Source organism: Magallana gigas, chromosome 3 (assembly GCF_963853765.1).
Source record: "Magallana gigas chromosome 3, xbMagGiga1.1, whole genome shotgun sequence".
Taxonomy (NCBI): domain Eukaryota; kingdom Metazoa; phylum Mollusca; class Bivalvia; order Ostreida; family Ostreidae; genus Magallana; species Magallana gigas.
The window spans coordinates 14,549,608-14,575,605 of record NC_088855.1 but is presented as its reverse complement, the minus strand read 5'-3'; the positions used below and the strand labels follow the sequence as shown (position 1 = coordinate 14,575,605).

Here is a 25,998-nt window from a genome sequence, read left to right as displayed (position 1 = left end):
TAGATGCTGGAGCTCTTCCGTTTAGGGAACGGTGTGGTGTTTCGTTGATAGACATCACCACATCTTGTAAAATGTTTATGTACTTGTGTTTTTGAGTATGCGGAAAATATCTATACAGTCTCTTCTTTAACGTTTGAATGTATCTTTCGGCACAATTGGGTTTGGTCTCGTTTAAGGCATAAAAAATGTTAATGCCTTTTTCCTGTAGATATCGTTTCAAGTACCGATTGTAAAATTCCGACCCTTTGTCCGTCCAGATAGCCTTGGGTTGTCGAGGACCACTCAAAATGTCTCTGAATGCATCAACGATAGACTGCGCTTTTTTATCTTTCAAAGGTCTGACCCACATAAATCTAGAAAATACGTCAACGACAACCAAGAGATACCTTATTCCGTTATTGTACTCGGAGAGGTTTTGCACGTCGGCCAAGTCTGCTTCCCACTGATAGTCTATTCCCTGCACTAGTACTTCCGGTTTTCCGCCAACTTTCCGTTTCCTGATTATTTTTTCGATTCTCCATTGAGTCTGTTCGTCTTTGGATACCTTTTGAAGTTCGCTGGCATAAAAACTACCTTGAATTGGTTCGTTCATCATATCCTTAAGCTTGTAAATAGGGATGCCTTGTGAAACGAAGCGATGGCTTACAATGAAAATTTCTTTGGTAAAAGTCTGATCACAGTCACGTTAAAACTGGCGTCTTAAGTGAGAAATGCGCACCTGATCGCCTATCTTAAAGGTATATGCTGTACTTTTTCGGTTTGACGACTTTTTGATATTCGGTCTTTTTTCTGAGCTTTTCGTCTCACCAAGTAAGCATCCAGTCTCACTTCCGATTCGTTCTCTGCGTCGATAGATGCTGGAGCTCTTCCGTTTAGGGAACGGTGTGGTGTTTCGTTGATAGACATCACCACATCTTGTAAAATGTTTATGTACTTGTGTTTTTGAGTATGCGGAAAATATCTATACAGTCTCTTCTTTAACGTTTGAATGTATCTTTCGGCAAAATTGGGCTTGGTCTCGTTTAAGGCATAAAAAATGTTAATGCCTTTTTCCTGTAGATATCGTTTCAAGTACCGATTGTAAAATTCCGACCCTTTGTCCGTCCAGATAGCCTTGGGTTGTCGAGGACCACTCAAAATGTCTCTGAATGCATCAACGATAGACTGCGCTTTTTTATCTTTCAAAGGTCTGACCCACATAAATCTAGAAAATACGTCAACGACAACCAAGAGATACCTTATTCCGTTATTGTACTCGGAGAGGTTTTGCACGTCGGCCAAGTCTGCTTCCCACTGATAGTCTATTCCCTGCACTAGTACTTCCGGTTTTCCGCCAACTTTCCGTTTCCTGATTATTTTTTCGATTCTCCATTGAGTCTGTTCGTCTTTGGATACCTTTTGAAGTTCGCTGGCATAAAAACTACCTTGAATTGGTTCGTTCATCATATCCTTAAGCTTGTAAATAGGGATGCCTTGTGAAACGAAGCGATGGCTTACAATGAAAATTTCTTTGGTAAAAGTCTGATCACAGTCACGTTAAAACTGGCGTCTTAAGTGAGAAATGCGCACCTGATCGCCTATCTTAAAGGTATACGCTGTACTTTTTCGGTTTGACGACTTTTTGATATTCGGTCTTTTTTCTGAGCTTTTCGTCTCACCAAGTAAGCATCCAGTCTCACTTCCGATTCGTTCTCTGCGTCGATAGATGCTGGAGCTCTTCCGTTTAGGGAACGGTGTGGTGTTTCGTTGATAGACATCACCACATCTTGTAAAATGTTTATGTACTTGTGTTTTTGAGTATGCGGAAAATATCTATACAGTCTCTTCTTTAACGTTTGAATGTATCTTTCGGCAAAATTGGGCTTGGTCTCGTTTAAGGCATAAAAAATGTTAATGCCTTTTTCCTGTAGATATCGTTTCAAGTACCGATTGTAAAATTCCGACCCTTTATCCGTCCAGATAGCCTTGGGTTTTCGAGGACCACTCAAAATGTCTCTGAATGCATCAACGATAGACTGCGCTTTTTTATCTTTCAAAGGTCTGACCCACATAAATCTAGAAAATACGTCAACGACAACCAAGTGATACCTTATTCCGTTATTGTACTCGGAGAGGTTTTGCACGTCGGCCAAGTCTGCTTCCCACTGATAGTCTATTCCCTGCACTATCACCCGTCTTCTCTTAAATCGACGCCTCACTTTTTTTTGCAGCGAAAAAGCATATTGATTTTGTAAAAACTCTTTGATTCGATTTAAACCAATATTATAGATCCCCTCTTTTTTTTTATACAATTTCGTATAGTTTAGTTGCACCAGCAAACGATCCAGGGTGCCGTGGATCATACCGTATTTTCTTTAGATACTGCTCCATCTCCACTATCTCTCCAAGGACAATTGCTTAAATGAAGTTTAGTTTGAAAAAATCAGTCTTTTTATACCCAGAACCTGTTTGAGGTATCCTTAGCATAACTATTTTACCCATGCATACTTATTATCCTTATTGCAAAACATGAAGAAAAAAAATAATGAATGAAAAGTGAGCAAGTGTTTTTATTGTACATTTGGTTATATATCAACATTTTAAACACAAACATAAAAAAAAAACCCACACACCATTGTCATTTTCAATTGAAAACAAAACATTCACTCATTACAATAAGACCTTTTTCATGCAAATAAAAATAGTCTGATGTTTCCTTTTCTATCCTCTTGCCAACTTTCCATCTGTTACCATCTTGGTATACGGGCAATGTTTTGACCATCGTATGTGTTCATTGTAAGCATCGTCTTGTGGTTCCCAGTTTTTTAGGGTCATTCCGCAGGAGAAACAAGTGACTTTGTCTCCGATGCGCGTGTAAATGAAACCCGCTCGAGCCAAATCCTTTTTCGCCGGACCTCTTAAATATTTGGGCCAGTCGTGAAACGTAGCAAATCGTTCCGAAAAATTCAAGTATTCGGGATATTGCCAGGGAGAAGGACTGTTCAAACCTGGAAGAGGAAAATTTTTCACAGGCAGAGTCACATATTTAGTCTTCAATTTTTCTTGAAGTCTTTTGTTCGAGTCCGACAAATTCCACGAGAAGTTGGCATTGGAATCCATTCCCCATGATGTCGATGGTAAACAATCTAAGGAACATGCATCAGTAGTACTCGAGGAAAAATTAGGACAGGAATCCGTTTCAACCATGTTCAGTCTAGAGTCCATAGACGACATTGTGCTTCGTCAAGGATCGAGGAAAGCAATGATATAAAAAAGCATGAAATAGCTGTTTTAGTCATTTGCGTACATCGAATTGTCTTTTTAACTCTAATGATTACCAATCAGATTTCTTGAAAATAAAATGTGATGTTCTACATCATATGCTAGAATAGCAAATTATATTTAATTAACACGGTGATTGGTCCCCTCTTATCTTCTTTTCAATTAGTAGGCGTGTTTCTCAATAATCACATGATCATTCTGACATAAAATATTACTTCAGATTATTTTTTCAAACCTCACTCGAGCAGAAAGATTGCATTGCAAAAACATCATGCTGTCTTTTCCAGACCCAACCAGCGAAAGACAAATGTGGCTATTTAGATTTTTGCAAGGGGGTACCTGTGTCAAAAACTTCATTGACAGCTACAATCTGTACCACTCCGATGATACATCTTGCCAATTTTGCAAAAAACAATATGCATATTCTTTTGTACATGAAACTGATTGCATCGTTCGAGTAGCCTTGGAAGCCAGACAGAATGATGGAAAATTGCTTATATTCGTGCTTAATGCACAGAATATTTTCTTTGATCAAAACATGAGGAAAGGTGAAGCATTACCTGTTGCAGAAGTTTTAAAAATAACAAGAGTCGGTCGTATTTCGTATGATGATTGGGAAAATATCTATCATGATTTTTTATGGGCTGAAATCTGCAGAACTGAACATCTTGGATATGAGGAGACTCCATACACCGAGTATCCAAACACGGCGGAAGGATTCATCAACCCATTTATTTTCGAGCAGTCTTGAACAACAGAGACCATAAAGACATTCAATGTTTGGCCTGTGTATGATTTAACATTAAAAAAATTATATTAGAATAGTTTACTTTACACGAAGTGGATTGTACAAAAGGACTTTAATTTCATGTAGAAATTACATATGTATGTGTAAAAGAATCTGGGGGAATTAGCCGTTGCAAATGCCCACGACCTTCTCATACCTCTAATAAGAAGTAATAAACGTACGAGTTAACTGGGCATTTAAACGGTGGACAGTATTGTCCAAATGAAAATGTCCAAAAAAGCGTAACTGTGCTTAAATTTTATAGTATTTACATATACTTTAAACTGGCAAATTTGAAATGACAATCACGTACTCATTTAAAGAGTTTAAATACAAAAAGGTTGATTACTATCTAAAAATATTTTATTTACTAATTTACCCCAGTCATCATATACAACCCCTAACGCAGGGGAGTCGACAAAGAGTATGGGGAAGTCGATTCCACCAATTGTAGTAGTCGATTTTTTCTGGGGGATTTTAGGTAACACCTTTTGTAGGTATTAAAAACAAGTTTTTCGAAAAAAAAACCGAGTGGCGTCGGAACGGAATAAAATTGAAAGTGGGGGGGGGGGCTAGACTTGTACAAAATATTGACAAGCAAAAAAAAGTCTTTGGAATGTATAAATTTGCAAAAAAAAAAGTTAGAGCCCCCCCCCCCCCCCCCCCCGGTTCCGACGCCTATGATATATACCACACGGAAGACAGCGGTAGTCAAACCACTAACGTATAGCAAGGGGACTTGTTATTCGTCACTGGTCATACTTTGTGTTAGTCATTGGTCCGAGTGGTCTATGTGTCTTCTGGAACAACTACTATGCTTTTTCTTTCACAACAAAACACGCATTTGTAATGTGATTTTCCTGCCGATACAATTGGAAGTGAAATACATGCCTAGTTAATCGTTGAATTTTCATTAGGCGCACACTGTACGTTTGACTTAGCTTGTATTCTGCATTTTGAGCACAACTACATACTTTTGTCCAGCGTATGTCCCTGTTGTGTTAACAAGACTCTCAAGGATTCAGAGATGGAACGTTTTATCTTGCCATTTTAAAATAGTTTCTTGCATGCACAACAACCATCTGTTTACAATATGAAATCGTGCAATCTTAAAGAGAATAACATACATTTCATATTTTTATAACAGTAGTAGAAAACGCATATCAAATAATTTCAAGTTATTATTAGGAAATTTTTAATTATTTAGAAAAGAAAAGAAAAATACATTTTAACAATGTATATTATTAAGTATAAAAAGAAAATTACATTTTAACAATTAAACAAAAAGATAAACAAAAAAAACCAAAACGCGTCCGATTCGAACACCCGCTTTTACAGTGAACTCCTCGCTTACCATTACACCACCGATTCGCTTGTTAAGAGGGTATAATATAGCTGATTGTATTGTTATCAGTATTACTATCAAATAACTGGACTTAGCCATTTAAAGACCAATCTTAAAAATTAAAAGAAGAAAACTTACTTTTTACCAGAGAGTGGGTTTTCGTACCATTTTTTGGAAAATCGAAAAAGATAGACGTTATATTAATATGTGTTATCAATATTCGTTCTTTAAAAAATGGTACGATGACCCACTCTATGAAAAGATATAATTTGAACATCCGATTTCTATATCATTTTGTTGCCAACTTAGCATATAACTATTTTGTTGTCTTAATTACAATTAAATGTGAAGTTACTTTTTGTGGGTTATGGCAGCACTGAATGTATATGATTACATATGTTTAATAAATGTAACAAACGTGAAATTTGTTAGAAAAAAAAATGTTAGTTTTTTTAATGGACCTATGTGGTTTTTTGCCGCGGCTTATTCGCCCAGATTCCTTAATGCATTTTTATATTAGAATAAATTGATAGAAAATTACACGTATTTTTACTTTGTTTTTAAAGCCAGGCACGTAGCATCGTTTTTGAAAGTGGGGGGGCCAGACCCATCCAAAAAAAAAATCTTGACAAGCAAAAAAAAAAAAGAAAAAAAAAAAGGGAAATTTAAACTTTCCCAAAAATCTTCGAAATCCTAATCCGGGGGGGGGGGGGGGGGTTAGACTAAACTACACTTCTAAAAAAATAAAAATTCTTCCCTACCAATATTTGTTTCCCTCCAAATCATGAAATTCCTAATCCGGGGGGGGGGGGGGGGGGGGGGGGTAGTAGACGTAACTTCAATTTGACTCCTCATTTCCTTATTTTCATATCAATTTTTTACTTACTTCCAAAAAAGTGGGGGGGGCCAACTCCATTATAATTCATTTTTTTATATGTAAATTTAAAACAAAATTGTTGCTGCGAGAAAAAGTGGGGGGGGGGGGGGCCAGGCCCCCCCCCCCCTGGCCCCCCCCCTGATGCTACGTGCCTGAAAGCCTGAAAAACATCAAAATCAAAATAAAAGTCATAAATAGTTTCGCATCAAACATACAAACGCGTTTTCGTAAAAAAAAAATAAGCCCCGGATTTCGTCTATATGGTTGAACCCTTACTTTAACTAACCATTTCTGTTTACATTTTTATTTAAAAGAACGGGTGTCATTTCTCTCGTTATAAATATATACGGTGATCAGGTAAAACTGACTGATTTTTCCATGTAAAAAGTCTCTCAATCTAGTTCATTTAAACAGAACGTTTGTTTTTCTTTTAAAACAGTCATTTGTACTGGTATACTTAAGAAACACCAAAATGTATTTTTCTCTCGACGTTTAGCTATCTTCATTTTAAAACGATTTTTACTACACTCAGGTATTCATTCTACCCAGTGTCTAACAATAGGGTCGATCTCTTACTCTACCCTTTTATCAAACACGTGTTCAACCAAGTCTCCTTCCCCTTAACTCTTTTTAAAGGTCACTGACGCATTCCTCTATACAATACCCAATTGTGTTTGGGAGTTCCTGTTTCTTGGTCGGGTAATCGTCAGTCTAAAAATAATCATTAGTCTTGATTTGTTGCTACGCTGTTTCTTGATCGGGTAATCGTCAGTATAAAATTATCATTAGTCTTGATTTGTTGCTACGCTCAGGTCTAATGTCGGGCACCTGTCCCCAAATGTAAGTCAACCACCCCCATTGTTCTCCTTTTGTCCCCCCCCCCCCCACACAATAGACACCCCATTGTTTTTAGGCCCTGTGTAGACGTATATACTACTGTTGCAGTAGCTAGAACCATTTCAGGATTAAGGTCAAATTCTTCAAGATCCTTGCTTTATGATGAACTTGAATGGGATACACCCGAAGTTCGACGTAAAATACACAAGCTTGTGTTATTTTATAAGATGGTTTATGGATTAGCACCTAAGTATTTAGTTGATCTGCTTTAACAATGTTTACCACTTCAAAATTCTTATCCTCTAAGGAATCGGGACAATTCATATCCCCCAAGCAATAACAACTTCTTACATAACAAGTTTTTTACCCTCAACAACTTGACTCTGGAATGATCTTCCATGTAATATCCGTGGTCTTCCAAAACTCTCTTCATTAACACATGCCATAAAAAAATATGTATTTTTCAAAAGCCAAGAAATACTTTAATTATGGTGTTCGAAAGGAAAATATAATTCATTTCAACTTCATAACGCTGCTAGTAATTTAAATGATAATTTATACAATCATTATTTTGAGTGACAACCCAAATTGTGACGTGTGAAAACAATTATGAAACATGATTTCACTTTTTTTTTTGAATATTCAAAATACTCTGTTCAAAGACATTTATTAATCCAAAATATAGATTCATTACGGCTGGCAGTACCTTTTTCAGTTCAACTTATGTAATGGTGACATTAATCTTACTTATGAACAACTGAGTATATTGCAATATTTAAGTATGTACATGAAATTATTAAATCTACAAAGGGGTTAGAAAAATCCATCGTCCTATTTATTGTCTTGTACCACAGAACCTGAACCTGTGTATAAAAGTTTTGATAAATGTATTTTTTTTCTAATAATCATCATTATTAGTTACTATAAATTATGATATTATAATAAATATAATAATACATATTGTAAATTCTGGTCATATATATCTTTCAAATATACATGTATACATATATTTATCAATATAATATATATCTTAACAGAATCTATTCTTGTCAATATTGTACGGCACAAAACCTTGTATATATATACGACTTTGACTATTGAATGTCGCAGAGGGTTTATAAAGGCAATGCCTGCTATCCCATCCGTTTAAGTGATGCGTAATAAAATATTGCTTAAATCAATGTGAGTAGCTAAGGTGGCAGGGGATAGTTTCGAAGGAAAGACCCGGTTATTTGAGGGGTATAAATTGGTAGAATATTTATTGCATTCATTTTGTGGATAGAGGAGCTCATGTCAATTTCATTGATATATGACACTTTATTATTGGTAGCACTTTTCATCCGATATGGAATGAAAATGCGAAACTGTGGCCAAAATTTTCACTTTCGGTTTTGTGCTTGAAAAGTAGGGTGGGTTCAGAACACGAAATGTCACTCGAAAAGAAGGTGATTGACCCCCCATCAATTGGTGATTATTTGCATGGGTATACATTAAGCTACCAATCCTATGGTAGTTTATGGCAGTTGCTCGGGACTGGAGCGTGGTTCTGGACCCGTGAAAATGTGAAAAAAGGGCCATTTTTCAGAAAATTTTGAGACTGTCCCTGGCTATTCTTTATAGTGCTATATGTAAGTTGTACTTGTTTTATTCTGAAATGTTTAAAAATTCTCAAGAGTCGGGACCATGTGTCCCCTGCATGCAAACCAATTTTAGCAAATTTAAAAATCCACTGAAAAATTAAATCACATATATGAGCACTATCTGCCTCACATTTCCTCGACCAAAAAAACTATCCCCTGCCACCTAAGCATTTATTAACCTTCATTTGGGTAATTATTGCCACGAATGTTTCGCCATTTATATGGCCTGAATGGAAGACGGGAGGGGGGATTTACAATATAGTAGGCTTTCCTAGGGGGGGAGGGTAACATGGTTATAAGTAGGGGGAAATGTCACTATATAGCCATTTTTCGGGGGGGGGGGGTTGCTATAAAGTAGTTTTTCCGGGGGGGGGGGGAAGATGGCAAGGGGGAAATGGCACAATACAACACTAGTACAAGTAATACAATATATTATCAAAATATTTTACTCTGCCAGGTTTATGTCACGATTTTCTTCGCTCAAGATTGAACATGGTTAGGGACTTCCATGCTGCTAGGACATCATTAGGCCTAGTAAACTCTCTGCAAGCTAGATGAATTTTATAATGTTTGCAATCTCCCATGCCAAATAATTTTGAGTGTGTCAAGGTTATATCTAGAGTTTGTGCCACGAGTCCAATGTATACGTCGTCTATTGGTATCCATTTCACCAAATGAAAATTGGATGCCAACTTTTTGGCAATGACTGTGCTAACAATGTATGCACCACCCGGAAAATACGGCGGAAGAGTGTCCTTTGGATAGTCTTTCTTTGATAAATACCACTTATGTTTTGGATCTCGGTATATTCCCTTCCCGTTTTTAACGAGAAAACCAGCGAATAAAGAGTCTGGGGTTTTTTGAGATTTCAATTTATGCATTATGTTTTTACGATTTATCTTAAAGTCGTCGTCCTTATAAAGAACGAAATCTGCGTGTGAGCAGTGTTCACTTAACCATCTATATCCCATTACGGTTTTGTACGTGAGATTCCGATAAGTATCCATGAAGCTTCCCTGGACAATATCACCGAACTTTTGACTTTCTTTTTTGATATTCTCTTCACTGGACGAAGACTCTCCTAATAGAAATACGGTTTTGATAGAATCCTTAAACTCGTTATCTTGTTGATTTTGAAAGCGTATCCAATTCCTTAGATGAAAATTATCCGGCGAAGACTTGACCAACACTAAAAGTTTAGTTCTATTTAACGTCCTAAATGTATCACATATTTTTGACGGATTCCTGATGTATGGCAAATGTGGAAACACTAGCTTTCCTCCAGACTTGATTATAGTTCTGATTTCTTTGTTGGAGGTCCTATTCAAGTCCCTAAGTATCAGATTATGAGTGGTTGTATGACTAGGCTTGCGAGTGGTCGTAACACTGGAAGACTCTTTGTTGAAAGTCCTATTCAGGTCACTTTGTATCAGGTTTTGTGATCGTTGTGCTAAGTTGAACAAGTACATAGCCAGAAATGTTAGAATCACACAGGCCAATAAGACATTCTGCAGAAAACGCGGCATCTTCGATACCAGGAAGCCAAATATCTTCTGCAAAATATTAAGCATAACATAAAGAATTAGACAAGTCACACAAGTTGTTAGCTGCGAAAAAAGGAAGTCCTGTGTCAGATATTCGAAATCTTTGATAGACGCGATAAGCTTAACATAAAAATGCCTTCCTCTGGTTAAATTTCCTTTTTCCATCTATATGGAGATGAAGATTTTACATGTTTTATAAGTATATTGACTACTAGTATGCTTGTAGGTACTTCGGAATATCTATTTACAATGTTTGTATGATACCAAGTGTTCATTAGTAACGTTTACAGATTGTCTTAAGGTGACGTGTCATAACTTACCAATTTTTTACCTTGCCCATATCAGACCCGTCTTTCCCGGTTGTACATATAATGTTTTGTATCAGAATCCTATGAATTAAACGTATTGTGTTTAGTTTTCCTGAATACTTAGCGTAATATGAAACTAGAAATTTAATGTACCGGCAAAACAAAGTGAACTTTCTACGGTCGAATAACTTTAAATCATGTGCCAACGACGTAATTGTGGATAACAAATACAGAAACTTTAGTTTTTACAAAAATCAACTCTCAAGAAAACAAAAAAATTTTCAACCATATTATATAAATGTTTGAGCCAACATAAGACATGGAACATACGGATATCAACACTTTACACCATATGAATATCAATAATTGAGACAACAACATGAATCAGCTTTGATTTTCAGTGCATCAATGTACTGGACACGGCCTGCATGTTAGTTTCATTATGGAAACAAATATCTTGAGATGGACTCGCCAATACTGTGGTTTCATTAATATTCAAGGATATCAACTTTCGTAGATAAAGTGAAAATCACATTTTCAAGGATACGTAAATTCGAGGCCAATGACCCTATCAAAACAAAATGTTAATAGAAATTGCACTTCAATGAACATTTCATTTAATCCATGGATCAACTTAACGACGAAATCCACGAACATTGGATATTCAACGAATATTGATGAAACCACATTATGTTGCATGCATATTCCGAATGATAAATTAGCTCAATTAATATCAATCAGTTATATTACACATCCATACGAAATCCCATATAAATTTACTTAGACAATTACTATCCATTAATCACTAGTATTACACATCCATACGAAATCCTGTAAAAATTATTTAAAGAGAGTATCAGTTATTTGGTTGTTGTTTTTGTTTTGTTTACCTGTCTATGGTGTTTTACATAAGAAACAAGACGTACCTTTCTCCTCATGGTGGCTTACAGGTCTCCCGAGGACTCTCTATGCCTCAGAAATACCCTTTCATGTCCACACGGAAGGAGAAACATGCCTCTTTGTACACTTTGCCCCAACGCCCGATGGCTTTTACAAAAACCTACAAGGACATAAGTTAAATCGTTTGAGTGCTGTGTTAATTGCAGATAACTCATTTGATCACAGATTCCCGTGGCAGATACGTGGGTCGAGTGTTGAATTGAATGTTATATGAATGATTTTGATGTTTTGAGTTCGTTTACAATTAATTTCATCGATCCATGTAACGCTTTTGTAATACTGGTAAAATTACTCATCATTCATAATTAATATTTAACAGCTAGTAATAGTACACCTGGTAGAAAAAAAAGATAAATAAGATAAAAAATGTCACCTATATTTTGTCTATTGTTTTTTCTCGGTCGCTGAAAGCCGAAACCTACGAGGTTGTCGGTGTAATGAATCAATGCTCGTATCTCATTGGTTCTTTCACAGACATACGCAAACATATTTACTTTTCAAAATCCTTCCTCATTATGATATCACATTTCTAATGGGGTAATTATCGATGGGGATGGGGACGTCTTTGTTTAGTAGTATTTACTCACAGTCGTACATGTATTTATTCTTAAACATTTATTTTTCCCTACATTTCTCGTTGGATATCACTAATGTGGGTGATAGTGTTACAACGGATTTCTCTCTGTACTCGCTTTGCTGAGGGACCGGGGAATAAAGGATCTTCGGGGACTTCGAAATAAAACCAAATGTTAAAATAAAGCCAAAATCTAATGTTTATTAATTTAGATTGCAAATGTCAAAAGGTCGTATAAATTTACAATAAAAACAGTTCTTAAAATTGACAAAGAAAAATTACATAAAATGAAAATATATTTACCTTCAAAATAAAACCAAATATCAAAATAAAGCCAAAATATTTATTTATTAATTTATATTGCAAATGTCAAAAGGTGACAATTTGCGTTTGGCTTTTGGTTTTCTTTCGTCGATAATTACAAAGTCACGCCCATAAAGTTAATCCCGAAATATGAAATATAGTTGGTTAAATGAAACGAACAGGTAACAATCATTATAATTAGCGTTAATAACCACTGTTCAAATTATGTAATTAAAACGCTCAATTCAATTCAATTCAATTTATTTTCACTCAAACCGTCAACATGACGGTGCATGAGGTACACACACACACACACACACACACACACACACACACATATATATATATATATATATATATATATATATATATATATATATATATATATATATATATATATATATATATTTACAAATGTATGTATAGAGTCAGAGGTACATGTACAGTACAAATTAGAGAGAGAAAAAAAAAATATGAGAAAAAAGTACAAATGTTCAAGGAGGACAGACTGATTCAAAAATTTCATTTATAAATAAACATAGTTTTTTGAGTTTTTTAAGTTTTAAAGTAGACAATAACTCACAAAATGTAAAAGTGTTTGGTCTTACACAAAATCTAGGTTCCAAGTATTTTTGTCTAATACATGAAAGAGCATTACATTCTAATATAAAGTGCATTTCATCGGCTATTTGATTTTTATTACATAATGTGCAACATCTTTCATTAAGAGGAATGCCTAACCATCTACCAGTTTCTACAGGAAGTCGGTGATTCGACGTACGGAATCTAACAAGAATTTTTCGAAGTTTTGATGGCAGAATACTCAAATATTTTTCATATCCAAAAATAAATTTGAAAGTTCTATATATATGACCTTTTGAAGAATTTGCAATATCAGCCGACCATTTCTGCACAAACTGGTCTTTAAGCCTTTGCTTGACAGCATTTGTAATCCAATTAACATTTACAGTACATTGTTCATTCCAAATGTTTGAAAAACCACACTTATTAAAAATAGAATGTATACAATCAATCCATGGGTTTTTAGAAAAGTCATTATTATATTGATTCAATAAGTATTTGTAAAGTATATGAACAATTTTATTTTCTGGCCCGGTGAACAATTTTGCCCAGTATGAAACCATTCTAGTATATATAGTATATATATTAACAGATAACGGAAACCTTCCGGTTTCTCCATAAACCATGTATGATGGGGTACAGCTTTTTAAATTCAGTATATGTTTCAAAAATTTCAAATGAATACGCTCAAAGGTGCCAGGTAAGATGTCAAAACAGGTTGAATTATGTAATTAAAATACTAAGCGGTCCTGTGAGGCTTATTTAACAATTGAAGTTAATGTGAAAATTAAAGAAATAAGTATTTACAGATTTCGACATAAAAAGTAATATTAGCTAATCATTAAGTAAAATCATAATTGCGACATTTGAATATTCCCCTTTTTTGGTTTTTTTTTTTTCATTTTAGAAACGTATATACAAAATAACTTATCTACAAATTTAAAACTTAACATTATTAAAATAGCATTTGATATGAATGATAGGATATAAAACATAACATTATTAAAATAGCATTTGATATGAATGAAATATACACAAGTTATACAGGGTAAGTGATATGTAAAAATAGAAACGAAATTTATATACGGAGCATAAAATTCTATAACATTAGGTATGATGAAGTTATATTAAAGGGACTTGGACACGATTTGAGATGAAAAATTTCATTTTTATTTTTTATGTATAAAATGTTTTACTGGTGCATTTTAAATGATTGACCAAAATATTGAATGTTAGTCAAGTTACAAGCGAGATACAGAGGTAAGAACTGATTGTTATGTAAACAAAACTCGAGTCTTAAAGTTGTTTACAAAAAATGAAATGTAGAGAATTACCATTTATTAGACAAAATGACATGTAAAATACAATTTAAACCAATTCAATATATTCATAAATACTATTTTTAACAAAAGAAAGATACATTTGATTGAAATTTACACTAATACAACACATATGTAAAAAATGACAATATTCAAGCTTTGTTTACAAAACAAAGAATTGTGAACTCTGTATCTTGCTTATAACTTATATTTGACTTTGAAATGTTGACATAGCATTATAAACATCTATATTTATCAGTATTAACATTGAAAATGGAAAAATAAAATTTGAAAATTTTAAATCAAATCGTGTCCAAGTCCAAGCCTATATTAGTACTCTCCATTAGAAATCAATGTACGTTTATTTTTTGGTTAATATATAAATTGTATTTTTTAAAAACTATTCATTAAGAATTACACAATACAATATTTCAGGAGACTGGCCCTTGTTTGAAACAGAATGAAAGTCCAGTCAAAAGTCCAAATGGACCATGTTTAAATAAAATAATCAATATACATGTAATTTTGATATTTCTATGGAATGCGGTTTAATCTAACAACGTTGTTACATTAAATAAAGTCTACTTTTATATGTTATTAAATAATCAAATAATACTTTGCACAAAACAAAATCTATCCAACATTGACATGTTTGTATTGTATTGTTTATTAGTCAACAGCTGTACAGCTCATAGACATATACAATTAATATACACATGTTATAATACATATACTGGTCACTTGAAAAAGGCAAGTTTATACATGAAGTTTTCTGATTACAAAAGCATTCTTAATATATTTACCTAAATTGCACAAATCCTTTACATTTTGTGTTGACAATAATAGAATTAATTTAAAGACAGAGGGTTTAATATAATAAAACTTCTTAAGGAATTTTTCTCTTAAGTTACAGTAATAGGGACATTTTAATATAAAATGATATTCATCTTCTATATCTAAAGTACATAGAGGACATAAACGTCTTTGTAATGGAACATTGTTATATCTGCCAGTTTCGATGGTAAGACAATGGGATGATAATCTTAATTTACATATAAGTTTCTTATATTGTAAAGGAATTCTTTTTGTTAGATATGACTGCAAGGTACAATGATCAACTAAATATCTATAGATTGTACATTTGGAAGAGGCATTTATGTCAGCTATGTTTAGTCGATAGTCATCTTCCCAAGTCAAGGGTTTCTGATGCGCTGTGCACTACATAAACATATTTCTGATGCGCTGTGCACTACATAAACATATTTATGTAGAGCACAGCGGATCAGAAACCCTTCACTTGGGAAGATGGTCGATAGTATACAAGGAGATATTTGATAATTTTGCATCCCACTATTTCATTAATTGGTGTTCTCTTCCTTTGTTTAGGTGAATAGCAGTCTGGTATAGAAGAGATAACTTAAGCTATTAAATAGAAGCTCTAACCTTTGTGAATTCATTACAATTACAATTGAGAAAGTTGATCTCTGGGTAAATTGTCAGTTTTAGCTTTTCCCCTTCATCAACGCATGTTTTGATTACTAATGAATTTTGTTTGTAAATATTTATTTTAATTCTGTAATTGCCGTCAAAAGAATAAAGAAATGCTCAAATGTTGTGTCTAGGATAATTGGCTAACTGAGTTTATTGTAGTTGTCGAATTTAAACGCGAGGACTGTCCAACTGACCCTAATTACGCATACAATTCCCATTTGACATAAGTTAATTGAATCTCATTACCTTTAACAAAGATGTGCATAGATTTTATAGCATAGGCATGATTTGACGTTATATAATATTTACATTTTTCAGTTTCTTTATCTGTGATAGCACTTTGATCGATTTTGTATTGTACAGTCCAATAAATTCAAATAACGTAATGTTGGAGCGTAAGCGGGCTTTGCATAATTAATATTCTGATATTTAATCGTACATTATTTAAAATTTAAATTTATGAACTGACACCTAATTATTCACAAATAATGAATTCTTATTCCTTAAATAATTATGTAAATTAAGGGGCCAAAAAATGAAATCCACAAAAAAAGATTTTAAAAAAAGAAGAAAAAAAAAAAGAAAAAAATATAGCAAACAAAAAAACCAAAAAAAAACCCAACCAAAACAAAAACGAAAAAAAACCCCCGATTTTTAGCGACAAAAATTGAAAGTTTAACTTAACTTACTTTTTGCTATAATTGAAATATGCAAGGGGTAAGCTTGATTAGAGAAGAATAGTTTATTTATTTTAAAAAAAAATTCACAGTATAAAAAAGGGTTGATTTCAGAAATTATTAAACATGTACATGTATATTTAAAAGTAGTGGTAATTAGATACTAGTGGTGTGTCTGATTGGGAAGCAGCGTTTTCTGTCGTCATTGATAATGTGTTCTGAACGGTTACATGTATATATGTAGTGAGATCGATGTTGTATGTTTATTATCATTACATTGATATCGTTCTGAGTTATACTTTTTTATCGTACGCAAAAGTACAATCCTTTTGTACTTAATAGCCGTGGAGGAGTGTATCATATAAGGATAGATGCCGTGAATTTTTATTCTCCCTCGTTAACTAATCTCAGTCATTTATAACCCATATCTTAATTTATACACATAAATGAAAAAAGAGAAGATATCCTCGAGGAAAAAACAAAGCGCATCTTCCCAGCGTTTGGTCATTAATGCTTTTGACGCCAGTGTGGACAAAAACAATGTCTATGTTGACCACTGTGTATTGTGACGTCAACTCGTCCTAGTTTTTGACATTCTACAGCATGTCAGCAAACGTGAACAGGATGGCAGAGTGTTTGTTTACTAAATATACGTACGTAAACCATAATAAATGATGAAGAAACAACAGATAAATTAATAACAATCCAACTCGAACATCCTTCCCCTCCCAACCCCCAAAAAGCATTATTCACAAGTATAACTCCAGAAGTGTTTAATCCGTCCCGACTGTGTGGTAAGTTGTGTATTTTGTATACTAGAACGTGGAGCCAAAGGACGGTGACTAATGGAGCACAAACATATTTATATAAGACCATCAATTGGACTATGTACAGACTGCGCAGATTACCGGCCAGTGTATGTGTATATAACGCGCTCCAGTCAGTTACGCTGAATCAGTAAGTTCACACATCTACCCTAGAGAGACAGATCATGATGACGTCACTTGTTTCCCTGTCCCTGATGTTCCTTTGTCTAGGAGTGACATCGGGACAGGTGTTTAGGTTCGGGAGTTGCCCGGATGTTCCGGTCCAGGCCAATTTTGATGTGGACCGGGTGAGTGACTTGACTTTCTTTGGTAATAGTTATTTAATTTACTGTATGGTTTATTATAAGTACCTCTCAATACTTAAAAATTAGCAAAATAGTAACACAGAATGGCTGGTGTTTAATTATGTTTTGCTTGGTTTGTTCTAAAATACTTTGGATAAACAGGAACTATTTTAAAATTTTGCCTAGCATGACATCTGCTGAATTCGAAATTTTGTGCTGTTCGGTCATATTTTCAATTTCTTTCGCAAAAATATTAGTACGATTAAAAGTAACAAAATATATAATTACTAACATCATAAAGCAATGAACTGTATTTAAATAAAATTCAATTGCTTCAAAAACGTGGTAGTATGAAATTCTGGATCTAACTTAAACATGATTTACTATGAATGAGATCAAAACAAATCGTTAAAATAAATTGCATCGATATCTGAAGAAATACTGTTTTAAGCAGTATATATACAACAAACCAATTTCGCGCAGGACGACAGCAGTGTAATTTTGCTTCAATCATTTCCTCTAAAAAGTTTTTCCCCCATAAGACTTGAAGCCAAGCAAACTGAAGCTAAACTTTGCATAAAAATGACAAAACATGAGCTTTTTTTTCTATTCTTGTTTTTTTTTAACTTTTCATCTAGTAAATACATGTAGGTAAAATTTTAATTATATTTAACTAAATACAGTGTGTTCGAGTAATGATTTTTAATTAAATTATGAAGTTATGGACTATCATCACAAAACATGAAATGTTTATGATCCCTCTGCTCATTAAAAGGAAAAAGCTCCTCGCTGCCGACATAAGTAGTGATCAAATAAATTTAAAACATTAGAAGAGAGAAAATGTAACCGAATGATGAATTTGTAGTTGAAAAATTATGTTTCCTCAATAACTCATTAAACTCATTAAATTAAACAGTTCTCTGGAAGTGGAGAAGGAACGAGGATGCTGTTGCGCCGGAAAAATAAAATCCGCCAATTTAATGAATAGGCTGAAGTCTTTAATTAGACAGTGGAATAAAGTTATACATATGATATGGATATCACGTAGCATATAGTAACATATAGATAAACTTGTTATGACACTATTACTTAACAAATGAATAAATACGTATACTAAATAAATTCAAAACTAATACAAATAAACACTACGCGTGGTAATAGAGGAACAAAATAAACAGAATAATCATGAGGTTTTCGTAAGTACTGCATGAGGTGTGTGGTAAGTTGAAACGTGTATTGATGGCAAATATGACTATATTGCAGGTATGTTTCAAGGTTACAGTGGTTTTTAAGTATATTTCTTTTTATTTATCAGGTTCAAATGAACAGTTAACACTTGTCGGGTATCTTTCGAATTAATTGATCCCCCCCCCCCCAAAAAAAAAGAAAAAACGCAGTAAAGATAGAATGTTCTATAGCTTGTTTTGCTTTACAGATAAATCCTTGGCTTAATATAATTATTATAATAATTCTGATTATCAACCATTATGTTTTATTAAAGTCAAGTTAAAAAGTTCCTTTCCAAAACAACTACCCCAACCGCCGATATCGGGGATCTTAATATATGTTAATTATTGCTTCCAATCCCAGTACAGTGATCTTCATTTCCCGTGACTTTATTACATATTATAAACTTGACGGATATAACGAATTACGCCTATAATGAAATAAAACTGCCCGTCCTTGGGACTTCGTTATAAGCGTGTTTTACTGTTTTCCCAAATCCCGTCACCCCAGACTTCTTGTACCAATCACGGACTAGATTTAAGTACTACAAGTACAGGTGTACATGTACGTCCCCATCCCGGAATCACACGAGTTCTTGCTGACACCAATAGTTCAAAGTTCATTGCTGGTCGTTGTATAAAAGCAATGTACTGAATCACTAATGAGCGAGGTAAATTCGTTGATTTGTGATAGGTGTATTACCGATGTCTTGTGGTTAAAAGTAAGAAAAAAATTATGTAACCAAGAAGTTACAAGTGTGTATGTCATGAAGGGTTCACGTGTGATTAAGTAGATGGACAGATACATGTACGTGATGTTGATTAGTAGAATTAAATTCCGGATTTGCTCTTTTATAAGCACCACTTTGAACTCCAAACACCACATATAGAACAATAAAAAATAAAGAAAATTTGTTCTTGCATTTACATTAGCGCGATTTGAAGATAACTACATTTTAGAAAATCTATATTTTATAACCACAACCAATTATGCTAATTGATAAATACATGTACATGCAAAAGAAAAAAAATTGTGAAGAACTATGATCGAATTGAAGTTATCAACATGTATTATATATATAAATATGATACTAATTCACTATACGAGTAAAATATATCACTTTGTAAACCCTAGAAGACTTTATCACATCTTAAAGAGGTACAAATGTACTTGTTTTATGTGGCCTGCATTGCCCTGCACTAAAAATCACATACTAAACGTTATGCTGTACTAAATACAAAGATGTTCGCTGTATGATATAGGACTTAATTAAATCTAGTTTCAGAGTCTTTGTTTTCTCTGAGTCAATGTTTTAAAATATCCCGAATATGCATTTAAGGTAGTCCATCCATAACTAAGGTGAATTTAACAATTTTGATTGATCTATACTACATCAAATACGTATTTTAAAGCTATTATTAGACTGATATAAACCAAACTTGGGTGCATGTATGTAGTCAATCAAATGAACTTTTTGCACTTAAATTTTTTTTAAAGAGTTCTCTGCCCTTTATAAAAATTTAGAAAAATCATTTTCTGAAAATATGTATCGTAAACTATGAATTATTTTAGCATATTCGAAGACGGAGAAAGCTTTTGCAACTTTTTACCAAGAGAAATGTGAGAAAAATACTTGTACTAAAGAAATATATTCAAAAAAGCATTTTTCCCATAGACTTCAATGTTAACTTCAACATATGATAAATTCATTAAATTTTTTTTTTTAAGATTTCAAAGGTGAAACTTTATTATTTAATAAACTCCTTAAAATCACACTAAGATTTTAGTGATCAAACTTGCAATCTATTAGATATGAAATATGATAGTTATGGATGGACTACCTTAATCTGCATATCATAATTTCTATAGGTTAATATTTTCCTTGCAATAATACAATATAGATACATACATTGTATAGCTTTTACCTACTGTCATGGTGATTTGGTAAATACATGTATATATTATATAGTGAAGAAAAGTTGGGAGAGAGAGAGAGAGAGAGAGAGAGAGAGAGAGTTATTTATGATATGATTTGCACTATGGTCCTCTGTTTTTCAGTATTACGGTGACTGGTATGAGTTTGAGCGCTATTTCTTCATTGCTGAGACCTTCCTGAAGTGTTCCGCGGCCGAGTACTCACCACTCCCCGACGACACCATACGGGTGGTCAACTCGGGCAAGAACATCATGTAAGTCTTCCAGAAACAAATGTCTCTCTTTATTTCATGCTTGTGAAGCAACAAGGCGGGGGGGGGGGAGGAAGGGGTGTCCTTCGCTTTTTTGGCAATGTGCCCCTTTCTTTAGAACTAGCCACTTCACTTTTTATTGTTCTTTCCTTATAGAAGGTGATGTCAAGTGCTTGTTATTTTAATCCAGGGTTCTATTACCAAACTTTAGAGTTCCGTTCAATATAAGGTTGACATAATTGTTTTGGTAACTTGATCTCAGCATAATTTGTACTACAGTTATACACGAATTAACATTACAGTTAAATATATCAACACTATATCATATCAATAATATACTATACGATTTCTCTTTTAGTACCGGTAGTAATTCCTCAGTGGTAGGGTCAGCCAGGGTGGACCCCAATGCTGGAAACCCAGCCAAATTATTGGTCACCTTTGGAGGAAGTACGTATAATCTAAATTTTCTACTTTGGTTTATTGATGAAGTTGTTTAAATATATACACGTTTATTATGACGGACACTGTTTTTTATTTCAGTGTCCGATGGCCCCTACTGGGTTGTAAAGACTGATTACGACCAGTACTCCATTGTTTATTCTTGTACTAATACACTGTTCAACCGGGCACGATTGGGTAAGTATTGGGGGGGGGGGGGGTCTTTCAATGTTTTAGGAGAGAAATAGTTATTACTTTACATCCTTAAATAATAAACCTACATCTCCTTATCATACAATAAAGATGTTGTGGTAAATAAGCGATTAACCTAAATGATACAATATGTAGAGAACGCGGATGTATTTGTGTAGGCTATACATGAATAGGACACACTTAATACACTAACCCCGAACAACACTATAAATGTTAACCAATACCAAAACACGGTTTTATTGCTTTTATCACATTGTAACGTTTTTAGAATTCAAAACATAAATTTCTGATAAACGATCCGTTGACTAAAGTTTGCAGTATTATCCAATTAACTTTTTTTGATTCAGTTAATGATTAGAAAAAACACCATTTTTTGAAATGCAAATTTGCATTGAAAATGTGAGGCTTTAATGCGAAAAACTAACCACACAAGGATGCAGATACTTTAGTTCTTAGCTATGAGAGAGAGAGAGAGAGAGAGAGAGAGAGAGAGAGAGAGAGAGATTTAATTTTTCATAATGAAAATAACAATTATTATTGGTGGGGTTTTTTTTTTTTAGAAATTTTGTGGATTCTTACAAGAGACAGAACTGGAATAACAGAGGACGTGAGAAGCGACCTCTACCAGCATCTACGTCAGATCGGCCTTGACCCCAGCAAGCTAAACCCTACCACACAGACGGGATGTTAATGTTCAAAGTTTTTATTTCTACCATTGCCATCCCCCGGGGGTGGAAGGGGTAGGGGGGTATGGTACACGTGGGCGTCAAGGGACTTTATATATTGGGCTGAATGTGAGGTTTTATATTAGTGTAACTGATTCTTTTAAACTATTCCTCCTGCCAAACATGTTTTTGATAGAGCCGCCACAGTGAACAATCATGTTGTTTCGAGACAATATTTCGTGCTACGATTATTTTGCGTTTGCTTTTTTATTATCTGAAAAAAAAACCCTATAAACAACCCACAAAACTCTTTATATTTGTTCCATTTTGTTCTAAAGCATAATAAATTTTTTTTTTAAACACCAAGAGTCGTTGATTCATTTGTTATTTGCGCATTTTAGAATTTGTTCTACATGTAAATCATACCATGATTAACTCCACATAACGTGCCATTGCTCTTTCACAACACAGCTATTAATAAATAGAAGAGAAATACTCAAATTCTTTTTGACTTTCTTTTGTTTTTGTTTTTTCTTTCTTACAGGCCAAGTAAAAATCATTTGTCCATCAAATGTCTTTGTAATACGATTGACTCCATCTAATTAACAGGAAGGGTTATCTTTATTTACTTAATGAAACGAAAAAAAGCCCACTTCATTTTCAATATGAAGAATACGCAACGACTAGTCGACAAGACAAGAAAGAGTTTGAATATTTTATAAAATGCAAAGGAAATTACAATAGAAAGCGTTCGATCGCATCCCTCGATATCTAGATTAAACTTAAAAGCCTACAATTATATCACATAAATATTTACAGGGTCGATTATACGAGTGAAAATATTTATTTATCTCAATCATAGATGAATTGAACATATTTTATTGACTATTAGATGCCAAAAGGATCGGACACACGTTCTAAAAAGAACCTAGGTAGTCTTCTCCTTGTTGTATTGTCCTTCCTGGCATATATTATTTTTCAGATAATATCTGCAATATGACTATACTTTAAAAGTAGACATATTGCAGATATTATTTGAAAAATAATACATGTCACGAAGGACAGTATACAATAAGATACATTACAATGTTACACAGTTAACATTTTAAAAAAATATAGTATCATAGATGATCTGCGATGCCATGAATTTCTGGAATATTACACACCAGGTGTGACTAGAAATAATCTTCTCACGACATATTACATATCTTTATTCATTATTAATTAATTCATTATGAATTGATCACGTAGGTATTGTTTTAAAAATGTGCTTTGTTTTCCTACTAAACTACGCATATATTTTGAACGTAATGTGGTTTAATATACGACATTCTTTTCATAAAGTAAACTTTTTGTGTGTGTCCATCCGGTATAAAAACCTTTTCATCCGTCCGTTTAATAGGAAGGAGGAAGAGTTGAACACACGTTGAGTGAGCGGAGAGCTGTGTCAGAGCATCGACATGTGTTGTTTTCTTTATCCAACATGCTATTGAGCGTTTGCAATGTAAAAGTCCAACAGTAACAGTCCAATCCGGACACAGTAATAAAACAATTGATTATTATAGTACGTGTTAAGTCATATAATGATTAGAAAGGGTTTGTATTAAGTATATTATTGTAAGTACTTAGCTACACAATTTTACGTACTAGTACTAAAAAAACACAGTCTTACGTAAACTTACCCCCAAAAAGTTCTGCACAATCAGATATAAATTGTCCTCCACAAACGTTTGAAAGCTCTACACGTTTATCAACTGGTGTCCTGTAATCAAGACAAATCCACTTATTGTGTCAAGTGATCGAACTTCCGTCTTAGGAATCTTTATCATCGATTTTTATTCCTCCGACACATCAACACATCAACACATTATGTCACAAGTGATACGAGCCCAGATGAAAAAAAAATCATGCATTGTAGGCTCGTAAACATTCATTTCAAGTACGGCAGGTGAAGCACCTCTCTTCCTAATTTGTTTATATTTAAAACATACAGGAAAACCGGTGTTATACTCTCTCTCTCTCTCTCTCTCTCTCTCTCTCTCTCTCTCTCTCTCTCTCTCTCTCTCTCTCTCTCTCTCTCTCTCTCTCTCTCTCTCTCTCTCTCTCTCTCTCTCTCTCTCTCTCTCTCTCCTTATTGGTGGTGGTACATGAATTTATACATATGTTATTCATGATTGTCGTTAAATGCAAATCCTCCGATATGTGCACAGAACAGAACATTTATTTCTACTTTAGAGCCCAGAACAAACAAGTATGAAATTATTACAACTACACGAGAAAGACATGCTAATGAATAGTATGAAAATTATTAAAGTATAACAATCATAGTAAATGACATAGTTAATTTCAACAATATTGTACTATTTCAATTAAAAAAGTACAGTATATAAAAAAGTGTTTGATTACAATAGGAAGTTATCTTTTATAAATTTGCCCACAAGGTTAAGAATTTCCTTTTCTTCAATATTGAGTAACCAAAAAGCTTTTCTTCCTCATCTAAAGCTTAAAATAATTATACTTGTTGGTGTAGTTTTCAACTAAACATAGATATGATACGTGCAAGTAATTATATTTCAATGACCGCTTCGTTCTGATTCGTTTTATTTTCTATTGCGGTTCGATTGACTGAATCTTCATAACCGGTGGTTTGTAGGAAAGTTAAACCTCCATATGATTAAAGGAATGAAAAAGACAGTAGAATGTTGATCATAAAAAAACTCTTACAGCTGTAGCTACTCGACAAGGTTATGATCGAAAGAGATGAAATAACTGCAGGAGACATTACAGTACGTGCAAAATACATTCGTGGATAAATGCAACGGTAAATCGGTAAAACTCTATAATTTTCACTTGAACAAATATTTCCAAATAAGAATACACGTATTTATGTATGTCCAACGTAATTTTCTTTTTCATCTGTGAGGTGTAATTACGGAAATTACGTGAAGATTACACCTCATATGCGATTTTAATCAATTTTCTCACGGCCTATTAAATCAAGGAAAACTGTAGGATATGCTAGGTCTTATCTTAGAAACAAACGTCCCCCATCTTTTGATCCTTCCGAGACAAAAATAATCTGCACGCGTTGGTATTGATATATCGATTGTGTCCCTATATTTTTGTTCTCCAACTTAACCCTGCATTCATATTTCATATTTATTTTCACTGGGTGGTTATATATGGCGTTTCTTTATGATCATCAATAGTTTCATAGTGTTCGTTCGGCATATAAAACTGATGCCTTAGATTTATTAATTTATTAGATAATTTATAACTCCCAATACACAAATGTGGTACAAATAAATAATGCGTCGTGTAAAACTACATGCAGCATACAGGCACGTACAGAGGAGGGGCCGGGGTGTCCACTCCACTCTTTTCCCTGGTTTGCGAAAAAGCACCACCCCCTCCCTTTTTTTGCGGAAATCAAGATTAATAGGCGAACGTGCGTTCACATGGGTGGAGGAGATGTTAATGTCGTTAATATTTGAACCCCCCCCCCCCCCCCCCCACACACACACACATGCACAAACACTGCATTATATATCCCTGATAGGAAGCAAGTCTGTCGATATGGACGTTGGTTAAATGTATATATTTGGGTTTATTTGTTAAAGTTAATAGAAAAGGACCGTTTCATCGTCCGTCGT

General features: G+C 33.9%; 2 protein-coding genes across 4 annotated transcripts; one reads left to right on the top strand and one right to left on the bottom strand.

Annotated features, from left to right (window-relative positions):
• Window positions 1-9,101: 9,101 nt before the first annotated feature.
• LOC105331369 (beta-1,3-galactosyltransferase 5) lies at window positions 9,102-24,316 on the bottom strand. 3 transcript variants are annotated; one of them, XM_011433511.4, is made up of 3 exons: window positions 24,028-24,316; window positions 11,526-11,659; window positions 9,102-10,300 (listed from the first exon to the last, which is right to left on the bottom strand). In XM_011433511.4, exons 2-3 carry the CDS (start codon window positions 11,535-11,537, stop codon window positions 9,212-9,214), a joined length of 1,101 nt encoding a protein of 366 aa, XP_011431813.3. In that variant the 5' UTR covers window positions 11,538-11,659; window positions 24,028-24,316; the 3' UTR covers window positions 9,102-9,211. The 3 variants fall into 3 exon arrangements, with proteins under 3 accessions (XP_011431813.3, XP_065934687.1, XP_065934688.1); XM_066078615.1 differs by lacking the exon at window positions 24,028-24,316 and adding an exon at window positions 11,933-11,957; XM_066078616.1 differs by lacking the exon at window positions 24,028-24,316 and adding an exon at window positions 10,612-10,680 and having other exon boundaries at window positions 11,526-11,665.
• LOC105331368 (apolipoprotein D) lies at window positions 17,388-22,711 on the top strand. The gene is made up of 5 exons (XM_011433510.4): window positions 17,388-17,619; window positions 20,902-21,032; window positions 21,388-21,476; window positions 21,570-21,665; window positions 22,241-22,711. The coding sequence occupies exons 1-5, from the start codon at window positions 17,497-17,499 to the stop codon at window positions 22,369-22,371; spliced, it is 570 nt and encodes a 189-aa protein (XP_011431812.3). The 5' UTR covers window positions 17,388-17,496; the 3' UTR covers window positions 22,372-22,711.
• Window positions 24,317-25,998: the final 1,682 nt, after the last annotated feature.